We start from the raw sequence: 12981 nt of genomic DNA on the forward strand, positions 1-12981 counted from the left end.
AGGCCGATCTAAAGCGGGAATGCCATTTTCTCTTGGAACAGAATCTGCCTGGGATTTTAGCAGAGACTAAATTGACGGAATCTGGACTCCTGACAGAAGCAAGGCTGGGTTTTCATAAATACGGTACAAATAAATTGGCTTTCAGCAGGCTCATTGACAGGTCAGGGCTGTTTACAATGAAAGAGATGGTAAAATAAAGGCAAAACGCTGTGCCATTTGACTGCAGCCAAAGGAAGACCTTGGATTTCTGGATGGCTTTTTTACATAAATTATTCCTCTATTGTGGCGTTTAATGTTGTCCCTCAATTATATTTTATCATCCCGGCAATTCAGAGTAGTGGGCTAGCCTGAGAACCTGGTCTCCTTCAGAGGTAATCAACTGCAAGTCTTAGAATTATTTCCCCAAATCCTGACTAAGAAGGGTGATTCTTGCAGGCTGAGGAAGACGGCTAAAAATGTTTAATGAGCTGTGTTGCCTTGGGTCCATGTTGGCGTTTTGTAACATGCGCTTATAGGACATTTCTTTCCTTTTTGCTTGTTCGTTTAGGCTGCCTGCCTCGCTACCCAGAGTTACTTTGGGCGGCTTATAACAGCATAAAAGCATAAACATAAAAGCATTAAAACGTTAGAATTAATAAAATTAAATAAGTGGTAAAAAACCAAGAGCACAAAGGATATGGGCGTGTGCTTTTCTGTATCTCTCAATCAGCCGTCTCCAACACACACCCATTGGGTTAGCCAAGCAGCAGAGCTACGTTTTAAAGCCAGAAAGGTGAGGGCAGATCTCGCTTCCAGATACAAGGTGTTTGAGAGGGCAAGGGGCACAGAATGGGGGGGTCTCTTCCCATTAGCTGAAATTTCTTGGCTGACGGGATCTTTAGCAAGCCCTTCGGCGAAAGTGGCGGACCAATCCCATTGATGCAAGCAAGTTCTTCAGAGAGCCTGGTCCCATACCATGAAGGGCTTTACAGGTGATAACCAACACCTTGAAGTGCACCTAGGAGAAACTGGCAACCAATGCAACTGGCATAAGAGCCATGTAGCATGTACCACTTTAAGGGCCTCCAGAACTGTCTCTGGACCAGCTGTAACTTCCAAATACCTTCAATGGTAGCCCCGTGTGCAGCATATTGCAGCAACCCAACCAACTTTTCACGTATGACTTGGGCATAAGTGAAAAGGCATTGAGTGTTAGTGGTCATGAGTGCAAATATTTTTTTTTCCAGTAACCTCTTAACTTCAAACAAAAAGAGCTGATGTAAATCAAAGCTTAGCTATATCTTCTCTTTAGCCTCAGCCAGTAAAGAAAAAAAGGAGGAGGAAGGCTGCCCTAGAGAATCGGCTTCAAAGATTAAAAGATTAAAAAAATTAGTTTCTAGAACCATCCTCTCCTTCAGTTTGCTAGCTGGCAGAAATTGTCATCTTTTCACATCAAGTAGCTTCAACAGATGTCCTGTGGAGAACCTCTAGTACCCTGCTTGGGGCAAGACATCAATATTAGACCTCAGAGGGGAGCAGTTACTCGACTGCCTTGTCTCCGTTATTTAAAATTCAGGCAGCAAGACTTCCTAATTGTAAATAATGATAAGGGTAAAATTAAAGCTATTAAGGGAAAGGTCAGAGTTTAACAAAATTATTTCTGAAATCTGTCTCTACAGCCTATATACTGTAGCTGATGTTCAGGGTTCCAAATAGCATCCAAAATTAAATCAGAGTCCGAGGCAAAGGATTCCTCAAAGTTCCAATTTATTAAGAGAGCCATGTTGGCACACCTGGGAAAACCAGAATCTGAAAGCTTCCCGGTTTTCCCCACCTAGTTAAAAGTTCAAGATCTTGCCCCCACACCCACAAGTCCATCCCATGGTCCAATCTCCCACTGCCATGCTGGCAGCTTCCACCCATCCAGTTCCGGTCAGGTGCAGAGACAAAGGATGACCTTGGCTTTCTCGAAAGAATTCTGTTATGGCTACACATCATCTAACTCCATACAATCCCCCCTCCCATTTTCCCACAATAGAAAATGCATAGTAGAATAATAGAAAGCGTGGCAGGCCAAAGATCCAAAAGAAAAGATGGCTGCAGGCCTGACAGTGATATTACTATTCATTGCAGAATTACACCACTAGAAAATTGTTTCCTGAATTTTCTGCCTTCTTGTTCTTGCAAACTTGATGTGGATAGTGTTTCTGGCCCTGGTGAAACTAGCACATCACGTGGGTGGTTTTTTTCTTCTTTGAATAATGCCGTTAATAGCCAAACTGTTTCATCTACTGCTTACATCCAAGGTATACAGTTCGTACACATGAATTTCCAGTTTTAGTTCAGTTGTTACTAAATTATTCCTCAGTTGTTACACAATTATTCTTGTGAAAAATAGGCTTCTTTAGATCTATCTACTTCTTTTATCTTGTTTCTCTGTTTCTGGGTTGTTGTTGTTTTTTAATTGTATTGCTTTATCCCCAAAGATCCTTTCACATTTCTAGTGATTTCAAATGGATTCTGAGCCTTTTGCTAATTCTCAGCTCCAGCCTTCTACATTTTTAAAAATCAGCCTTTCAGGTGTCACTGGAGAGCAACCTGTTGCTTTTTGTTTAATTGCTTTGTAAGAGGCACAACTCCTGGCTTGCTGGATCAAGTAGCCATGCAGTTGTATTCTGTTTCTAATCTCTTGTTCCTTCTGGGTAGCCCCAGCAGCAGGCATGGCAGTGTTGATTTTGCTTTGTTACTGTGTCAAGGATGGTGTATGCAGAGTCTCAAGAGCACAAATATCAGTATAGGTAGCGTACGACCACAGTTGAGCCCAACAAAATTTAGGTTGGTAAGTGAGTTATTGCAGTCGATAAGTTAGTAACCTGGTTGTTAAGTGAATCTGACTTTCCCCATTGACTTTGCTTGTAAAAAGTGATCACGTGATCCGGGACACTGCAACGGCCGTAAGTATGAACCAGTTGCCGAGCACCTGAATTTTCATCACCCAATCATGAGGATTCTGCGAAGGTTGCAATTGTGAAAAACGGTCACAAGTCAATTTTCTCATTGCCCTTGTAACTTTGAACGGTCACTAAATGAGCTGTTGTAAGTCTGTATATGGCTGTAAAGCAATTACAGTGAGTTTTCTTCCTTCAACTAAAATCATAGCAGATGCCAAAATAATTTCCCAAAAGGAGGAAGAGGAGGATGAACAAGAAATTGATCTAATAGAAGAGAATATTTGTAGCTCCGGTTTGAACGCTATGATCCCTGAACTCTTATTTTCTTTCAGATGTGAAACGTTGGATAATAAGGCATCTGCAAGAAAACAACCATGTTCAGAGAGCACCAGGCATCTCCCCTCCCAAAAAAAACCCTAGATCTTTACTCTTCTTCAAAACTTCTTTTAAGTTAATCTTAAGAGTACCAAATAAAAATTGTGTTCAGATTTGCCTGAAGTTTAAAAGCACATTTTAGGATCCAAGTAGTCCTTGATTTGAAGCAGTCGGCGTGAGTTTAAATGGACTCCAGAGGATGGTAGAGGACAGGGAGGCCTGGAGGAACGTTGTCTATGGGGTCGCGATGGGTCGGACACGACTTCACAACTAACAACAACAAAGTCCTTGACTTATGATGAGAACCAGAATTTTCATTCTTAAGCAAGTTGGTTGTTAAATGAGTTGTGCCTGATTTTATGACTGGTTTGCCAGTTATTAAGTGAATCACATGGTTGTTAAGTGAATCTGACTTTCCCAATTGACTTTACTGGTCAGAAGCTGGATGGAAAAGCCTCAAATGGCAAATGTGTGTCTGACATAAATATATGCTGATTGTCAAGCACCCACCTTTTGATCATACGTCTGTGGGGATACTTCAGTAATCATAAGTGCAAGGACCAGTCACGAGTCCCTTCGTTCAAAATCATAACTTCAAACAGTCACTAAACAAATGGTTATAAATCGAGGACTCCCTGTACTTCTTGCCATCCTGTTTAGGGTGCACAGTTTCTTGAGAAAATCCTTTGATGGAGGCCCTTTTTAAAAAAAAATAAGCACGGTGTATGGAAGTGGCTATTTCTTTCCATTTGTATGGCTCTTAATCATCTACTTTGCATACCAACGTTTACTCTAGCCACATCTGTAATCAAGTATGAGAGATCATTAAATGCTACTCCTGCTTAGTAATGTCTGGCTAGCTTTATTGAAAGCAGCTAACCTGTAAAATGCTTAAGTCTCCGGGATCTGGGGAATCTGCTGTGTTTCCCCAAAAATAAGACCCCCAAAATAAGGACTTGGCCTTATTTTCGGGGAACTCTTATTATTTTTGAGGTGCAGGAGGCAGCGAGTGTGATCACTGCTGTGTTGCAATATTTTCGGGGAGGGCTTATTTTTTGGGAAGGGCTTATTTTAGTGCATGTGCTCAAAAGCCTGATTGGGCTTATTATCCGGGGAGGTCTTATTTTCAGGGAAACAGGACACGTCTCTGTTCCTGCTGCAAAATATTTAATTTAAATAATTATTCAGTGTATTGAACGACCCCTCTTCCTAAAACATTAACATATAGACCAGTTAATGTAAGTTAAAATGCAATACAAAAAGAACATGGCTACTCAAAAATACACAAGCCAGCATCAATAACTTCTGGTAATAAAATGCAGATGGCCTTTGACATATTACCGTGATCTGGAATCAAAGTAATAAGTTGTTGTGGTCAGGAGTCAGTGCATCACATAACCGGACCTGATTTTTTGACATTTTTTGCAGCAGTTGTTGAAAATAACGTGATTGTTAAGCAAATCCAATTTCCCCAGTGTATTTTTTTTTCTTGCTGGAAACCAGAAATAAATGCCAGAAACAAGCAAAAAAGTTACAGATTGTAGTCAGGGAACCATGGGATTCTGCAGATGGCCGTCAAGGGGAACTGATTGCCAAAGTGTCCAAAATGGGCCATTATAAGTTTGAAAATGGGTTGTAAGTAGCTCTGGGGAGGTCTGTGTAACTTTGAATGGTTGTTAAGTGACTGGACATAAGTTGAGAGCTACCTCTGTGTTGTGGCCCACCAGCAGAGTTGGCAGCAGATTCTGAGGAGGTTGGGGAGGAACATGGGCCAGTCCTGGAGTCTGGGGAAGGCTCTGATGAGGGCTCTGTGTCGGAGGCAGAGAGGGGGTCAGGGCCATATGCCAGTTATCAGCTGCCTTCAGAGTCAGACATCAGTGGGGCAGACAAACAGCTGTAGCCTGTTCCCAGTGTGTGCATGCACAGAGTTGCCAGATGAAGGAGACAGCTAAAGAACAGGGGTCGACTTGGGAGTAAGGCCACATGTGGGCGATGAATGGCCCCTCCCAAAGGAAAGAAAAGAGGAGCGAAAGGGGAGTGGAGTTTGCAGGAGACAATTAGTTCGCTTAATTGGTTCGTGATTCTCCCAGACTCCTTGCCAAGTTTTGCAGATATTGGCCTGGCAGCTCTCCATGTCAGATAAGGTCTGTGACTGTAAATCCTCCCTTGAAAGACTTTGCAAGTCTTTCAAGGAGTTTGCTTCATGCTCTTGTGAAGCCTCGGTTAGAACACAGTGTTAGTAATGGAGTCAGTGGGCCTTCCTAAAGATGGGGCACACAACCAGGGCCCAAGATAACTTATTTCCTGTGCTCCCACAGCAAACAAACATAGGATAGCAACCGCCTCTGAAGATCTTAAAACATGAACAGAAGAACATTTGGGACTTTTATAGAATTCTTGGGAAGAGCATTGTAAGAGTCTCCCCATAATATCGTCCCTGTTATCAAGTAGCAAGAAAGCATCAGGTGACTGCCTGCATTCCAGATACTCTCTGAAGATCTCTTGTGGGCCCATTTCGGCTGTAGCAGAATTGAAACTTTCTCCCTGTGTATCATGTTTTCTAGTGAAGTTACGTGACAAGCGTTTTTTTCTCCTTTTTTAGAGAAGCACATCAAGGATTTCCTGCTTTTGTTTTGCATTTGTTCTCTCTTGACTTTTTAAAGCATAGAAAATTTGCATAATGGAAACCAAGGTATAATTCATCAAGAGAAGCAGCTAGACTTCTTTGTGGTTCTAAAAGGAAATCTACAGGCAAGAGGGACTTTTCTCGGTGATCATGAGTTGGGTGTCGTTGGAAAGCCCAAAAATCAATCTGAGACGAAGATAAATCTCTTTAACATTGTGCATGAGCCCAGGTCATTACAACACAAAAGAACAACGGACACACAGCCAGCACCTCACCCACATAGGATGATACGAAACAGCCGACCAATCTACAAACATCAACTCCATCTACCAATCAGGATGCAACTACACACTCAATCAACTCACTTACAGCAACAAAGCCAGCACTCCACACGCCCCCACCAAGATTTATAGAAAGTTGACAGCTCCGACCACGCCTTACTCGCACAAGCACGAAGCCGAAAACACCAGCCTGAAGATGGCGAGTGGGACCTTGCCAAGACAATCTCAGTCTTACACGGGAAAAGACCCGCATACAACAAGAAAATCTATGAAAAAATCTACGAAAAAGGCCCGAAAATCTGAAAATCTACGAAAAAAGACCCGAATACAACAAGACCAGCATACGAACACCCGTGAAAATCTACGAATATGTATGTATGCTGGTCTTGTTGTATTCGGGTCTTTTCCCGTGTAAGATTGAGATTGTCTTGGCAATGTTTCGGCGAGGTCTCACTTGCCATCTTCAGGCTGGTGTTTTCGGCTTAAAGCATGGTCGGAGCTGTTTTCATCGAAGCATGAGTCTCTTGAACAGTGTTTCTTAGCCATGGGGACTTGTAGAGGTGAGGACTTCAACTCCCAGAATTCCCCAGTCAACAAAGCTGACTGGGGAATTCTGGGAGTCACGGTCCACATCTCCTTTAAGCTAAGCCCAGTCAAGGATGAGAAAAGCTACTCAAGAACCGGACTTCCCTGCAGCAATATCCTTGGGCCACCTCTACCCCTTGCAGGCATTTGTGGAAAATAAAAGCAGAGAGTGGCTGCAATGCAGATTTTTTTTTTTTTTTGAAATATGCTAGATTGTCTACTCCCCCTCTTTAAAAAAAAAGATAAATGGAAGATGGGCTGGTAGGACCATATTAAGACTGCCTTGGGTTGTGCTGGATCTTCCATACCTGTCACGGTGGGACTTTGTGGCAGGTGCAGCCCCCCTCCCCCTCCATCACACAATCCCCATTTAACACTGTCCCTCGGGAATTTTGATCTGGCCTTGCAGAGTGCTCAGGGGGCTTGGAATGGGCAGAGGCACTTAGAGAATAAGCGCATAACGGCATGCTGCACGAGTGCGAGGCTGATTTAATCATGCTGCAAGATCTGTGCATATCGCAGGCGGGCAGAGAAATGTTGGCAACCAGCCTGAAGTACCTCACTGAAGGGGTCATGAATCCAGTCTGCTAAAATGTGATGGTGGTGGTGGTGATGGGGATATTTAAATTTGGGAAGAAGCTAGTATCCTAGTTTAAAAGAGCTGGCAGGAATCCCTGCATCAGAGTTTAATCTCTGCTGCTAATCTTTAAAGTGTCAATCTGAATTATACCATCCTCGTGATTCCTGGCTGGCTCTTGAAGCTGGAAGTGCAACTTCGGTGTGTTAAATCTGAGTCTTCTCTTTTCCTCTTTTGTTTCTTTGACCTGCCGGATCTGATATAAGAACTCTCTCAGAATGCGATCTGCTTTGAGGTTTTCCTTTTTGGCACTCCTTCTCTGCTGCTCTGCAGTTGGATTGACATTGTCGGGTGATCCCTAAAGAGCAGCTCTTTGAAAGGGACAGAAACCGAAATGGTGCCGTGTGAGTGAGATAAGATTACAGAACACAGAACTGACTCTTGCACTGACTGAACCCCTCCTACACTGCAGGTCTTCTCATCTGACATTTGCATTCATTGTGCTTCACAGATGATGATGTAGTCCTTACTCCAGTCCTGCCAGACTCCTTTCATATAGCAAAGTCAGGCCTGGAAATGCCACAATTGGCCAATCCCAGTAATTCGCCTTTAGGGACCATTGGGTATTGCAGCTTTCTCCAAACTGAACTCCTTTGCCCTTCAGGTGTGCTTCTAGTCCATCTGGATTAGGGCACCGAAGTAGCGGTTTTCAAGAAGTCTCGTATCCCGTTAGATCTTTTGTCTCTGATTGAATCTGGCTTGTCTGTGAACAAGTCATATTTCTTAACTACTCTGTTTCCCTGAAAATAAGACCTCCCTGGATAATAAGCTCAATTGGGAGCGCATGCGCTAAAATAATCCCTCCCCCAAAAATAAGCCCTCCCCAAAAATATTTAAACGCATGCACGGTCAGTCCCCGCCATTTCCTCTGATTGGTTGCTGCGCAAACAACACAAGGTGAAGTCAGAGGGGGGGACATGCCCTATGCCCCCCCCCATCCTTACCTAACAGCCACTCCCGCAACCCTAGCCACTGTGCTCCTTCTGTCATGGTAATGGCTGCCGCAAAAAGAGCAGCAGGCCCAGCGACGCGCAACATAGCGGCAGCCATGAGGTGACCGCGCTCTCCACCTCCTGCGCCTCAAAAATAATAAGACCTCCCTGAAAATAAGGCCAAGTGTTTATTTTGGGGGGGGGGGTGTCAAAAGAAAATAAGACCCTGTCTTATTTTCAGGAAAACATGGTAGTTTCCTCTTCTTGGAGATTTCTGTGTGTATGAGGGCTCCAAATCCCAGAATTTTAAGCCAAGTTTTTCCAAACTGAAAGTTAGCAAAGAACTTCAGTGACATTTACAACCCAGATTGGCACGGAATATTCTGGATTCTCTGCATCCTAATCACCCACTCCTACACGTAGAGTGGTTCTCTCTGCACTTGAAGAACTGATTCCGGGCCTTCAAGAACTTGGCAGCCCAGAAAAGCCTCCCCGGCAGCTGCATTGCATCTTGTGGCGGCTGCCCAAATTCAAGCCAAACCATGAACCATGTTCTCTTTCAAGGGCATTCAAAGCCAAGGGGATGTGATGGCACCTTGTGCCTTCATGTCGTTATTTCTTTCCGTCTGCACCACTGTTCCTGGCTGGCGTGCGAGGAAGAACACCAACAGCAAAGGCGATTTTCCTTTCCCTCTGCCCCGAAATAACCAGATTTACAAGAGAGTGTGTGAGAGTGTAAGTCCAGAGCATTCATCTGCCTGCAGTCTGCAATGGGTACACACGCTGTTCAGCCTCTCCCCCAGCCGTGAAAACTCCACTTAAGTACGAAAAGGATAATAGTCTTTCTGGGTGTCATCCTGTGCCCACCTTTTGACATTTCTAAAGCCGTCAGCCCTTTCAATAACAGCTCCAATTTTGCCTTGGTTGAATGACGCCTCTTCTCGTTCAAACTAAACTGAAGCTCTGAAGGTCATGCCTTAAATAACGGATTAAGTAATATTGGTATACGTGGTGATGATCTATTCATGAGCAGATTTTGGACGCAATATTGAAAAAAGACAATTAGCAGCTGTAGGGGTTTTTAGTTCTTCCCCTCTCTGCTCTCCTGTTCTTGATCCCCCCCCCCCGCCGGGCTTTAGAACAGTAACCTCGGTAGCAGGGATGAAATTCAGCAGGTGGATCACTTAATACCATATCTTTGAATCAGGGGTGAAATCCAGCAGGTTTTGACAGGTTCTGGAGAACCGGTAGTGCAAATTTTGATTAGTTCAGAGAACTGGCAAATTCCACTTCTGGCTGGCCCCAGAGTGGGGTGGGAATGGAGATTTTGCAGTATCCTTCCCCTACCATGCCCACCAACCGGTAGTAAAAATATTTGAATTTCACCACTGCTAGGTAGATTATGTCTCCGTCCTTACTTTTTCAACGAGATGATGAGCTTGTTTCTTGGTATGAATATTTTAAAGCCAGTTTTGTACCACAGTTGAAAGCTCCAGCCCCTTTCAGTTATACAGTACAGGTAGTCCTCAACTTAAGACTGTAATTGAACCAAGAGTGACAGCTGTATGTCATTAAGCAGGTGACCATGTGACTGCTCCCAATTTTGCAACTTTTATTGCAGAGGTCATTAGCAATAGCGCTTAGATTTATATACTGCTTTATAGCCCTCTCTAAGCGGTGTACAGAGTCAGCACATTGCCCCCCAAACAATCTGGGTCCTCATTTTACCAATCTTGGAACGATGGAAGGCTGAGTCAACCTTCAGCCACTCAAGACTCGAACTGCTGAAGCTGCTGACAGTCGGCAGTCAGCAAAAGTAGCCTGCAGTCCTGCATTCGAACCACTGCGCCCCCACGGCTCATTAAGTGAATCACTGATGGTTTATTGAATCCATTGTCCACAATGGGCATTGTTTTTCCAGAAACCAAAAGTAAATGTCAGTTTCCAGGTAAAAACTTCATTAACTGCAGCCACGTGACCACGAGATGCTGCAAGCAGCTGTAAATTCAGGCCAGTTGCCCAGCTCCAAAAATACGATTGTATGACTGGTGGAAGTTTGTTTTGTTTTGTTTTGTTTTTATTGGATTTATATGCCAAAGGACTCAGGGCGGCGTACAACATTAAGAAACACACATCCCAAAAGTTAAAAAGAAATTAAATATATATCCAAAAAAACAAATCAAATTTATGGAACAATACATTTAAAAAATGAGTTAAAATTAACAGGCCAGGCCGGCTTGCTGGAAAAGCCAACTTTTTAGGGCGCGTCGGAAGGACCGGAGGTCAGGGATTATGCGAAGCTCCGGGGGCAGCTCATTCCAGAGGGAAGGCACTCCCACAGAGAAGGCTCTCCCCCTGGGGGTCACCAGCCGACACTGTCTGGCCGACGGCACCCTGAGGAGGCCAACTCTGTGGGATCGTACTGGACGGTGGGAGGCTACTGGTGGCAGCAGGTGGTCTCGCAGGTACCCTGGGCCTAAGCCATGGAGCGCTTTAAAGGTCATAATTAATACCTTGAATCGCACCTGGAAAACAACCAGCAACCAGTGCAGGCCGCCTAAAAGGGGTGTAACATGGGAGCACATAGGTACCCCCATGACAACCCGCACGGCCGCATTCTGGACCAGCTGAAGCCTCTGGGTGCTCTTCAAGGGCAGCCCCATGTAGAGAGCATTGCAATAGTCCAGGTGAGAAAGGACGAGGGCATGTGCACAGAGCATCCCGATCCAGGAAGTGGCTGTCTGAACTTCAGTCCTAGTCATTAATGCCCTGCAAATGTCCATCGTAACCTCTAGTGTTGTTAAATGACTTGTTGCACCTGTAACAGCTTCTTGGAAGAGAGATTGTGCCCAGAAGCTCACAGCCACTCTCGTGACCCTTTCCCTTGTACTTTCACAGGACCAAGATGGGCCTCCTGGAACATTGGTGTCTTCATTTGCATCCGCTGTGCTGGAATACACCGGAACCTGGGAGTCCATATCTCTCGAGTAAAATCTGTCAATCTGGACCAATGGACACAAGAACAGATACAGGTCAGTATAGATTTTTGCCAGCAGCATAAGAGAAACGCTATAGGTGTGGCTGCAATTCTAAAATTAGTGGAATACTCCTTCTGTCCTCAAATAAACGTCCTGCCACCAGACAATGCGAGTTGTAGAGAATCCAGTTGTCAACTAATGTTAGATGCTCATTTTTCTACCTTCAGAGACTTCCCCACAAAACCAATCTGGAGTAATCTGTATACACATTTAGGATTCTTCAGAAATTGTGTCTGAGGTTCGGAGATTGCCCAGACAGAATCTGCAGTTTTCTTGCAAGATTTTTCAGAACTGGTTTTGTCGTTGTGTCTTTCCTAGTCAGGGTTTCTCAACCTTGACAGCTTTAAAAGGTATGGACTTCAACTCCTAGGATTTCATAGTTGAAGTCCACGTGTCCTGTTTCCCTGAAAATAAGACCTCCCTGGATAATAAGCCCTCCCCAAAAATATCGCAACAGGGCAGCAGCCATGAGGTGACCACATTCACCACCTCCTGCACCTCACAAATAATAAGACCTCCCCAAAAATAAGGCCAAGAGCTTATTTTGGGGGTCAAAACAAAAGAAGACCCTTGTCTTATTTTCGGGGAAACACGGTATCTTGAGAAAGGTTGAGAGAGACTGTTCCTGAGGCTGAGAGAAAATGTTAAGTCCAGGATCACCCAGCTAGCTTTGTATCTAAGATGGGACTGGAATTCATGATCTCCCATTTTCTATGCCTTAGTCAATGTTACATTAAAATATTAAAAGAAATAGCATTGTAGTCACAATACAATACAATACAATAGCAGAGTTGGAAGGGACCTTGGAGGTCTTCTAGTCCAACCCCCTGCCCAGGCAGGAAACCCTATACCGTTTCAGACAAATGGCTATCCAGCATCTTCTTAAAGACTTCCAGTGTTGGGGCATTCACAACTTCTGGAGGCAAGCTGTTCCACTGATTAATTGTTCTCACTGTCAGGAAATTTCTCCTTAGTTCTGAGTTGCTTCTCTCCTTGATTAGTTTCCACCCATTGCTTCTTGTTCTACCCTCAGGTGCCTTGGAGAATAGGGTTGCCTCATATCCAATAGTAAACCCAGGTTTTAATGTAAATTATTTTAAAAGTTTGTATTTTCTCCTCCCTATTCCGTCTCACATATCCTGAGATATTTGGCATCTCCGTTTCTCATTTTCCCTCCTTTCTAATGACTTAGGAGACACATTCATGAGGCTCATAAAGACCCCTTGCTTTCTTCACCATTCCTCTAAGGCTCGGAGAAGCTGATTTAGAGTAAGCTACAATCATTTCAGAATGCTATGTTAGACCTGCCATTTTATCAAATAAAATCACCATGATTGGTGAGGGAACATAACTGCTCCTTCCAGAAGATCCAAATGCAGTTTTCTGCTGATCTGATAGAAACTGAGAATCCATTTAACCACCAAGTCATCATAGTCGCCAACTTGATACCTGCAGGTTGATGGCCAAACCCCATTCTATAAATATTTTGGCAAACAATAATATTACTTTCCCTTCCCCCCTGATGCTTTGGTTGTCAAAGTTCAAAAACATAAAAAAAGTTTACTTCCTGGAGTTAA

General features: G+C 43.9%; 1 protein-coding gene across 2 annotated transcripts in view; it reads left to right on the plus strand.

The window, feature by feature from the left end:
- The window catches only part of SMAP2 (small ArfGAP2), a 53285-nt gene that overhangs the window by 22348 nt on the left and 17956 nt on the right, over positions 1 to 12981 (plus strand). For both annotated transcript variants that reach the window (XM_081962658.1, XM_081962657.1), the window contains one exon: positions 11265 to 11398. In XM_081962658.1, coding sequence (XP_081818784.1) covers positions 11265 to 11398 — 134 coding nt within the window. The remainder of the gene's footprint in view (positions 1 to 11264; positions 11399 to 12981) is intronic.

The sequence above is a fragment of the Natrix helvetica genome (genome assembly GCF_964273705.1).
Source record: "Natrix helvetica genome assembly, chromosome: 9".
NCBI classification, from domain to species: domain Eukaryota; kingdom Metazoa; phylum Chordata; class Lepidosauria; order Squamata; family Natricidae; genus Natrix; species Natrix helvetica.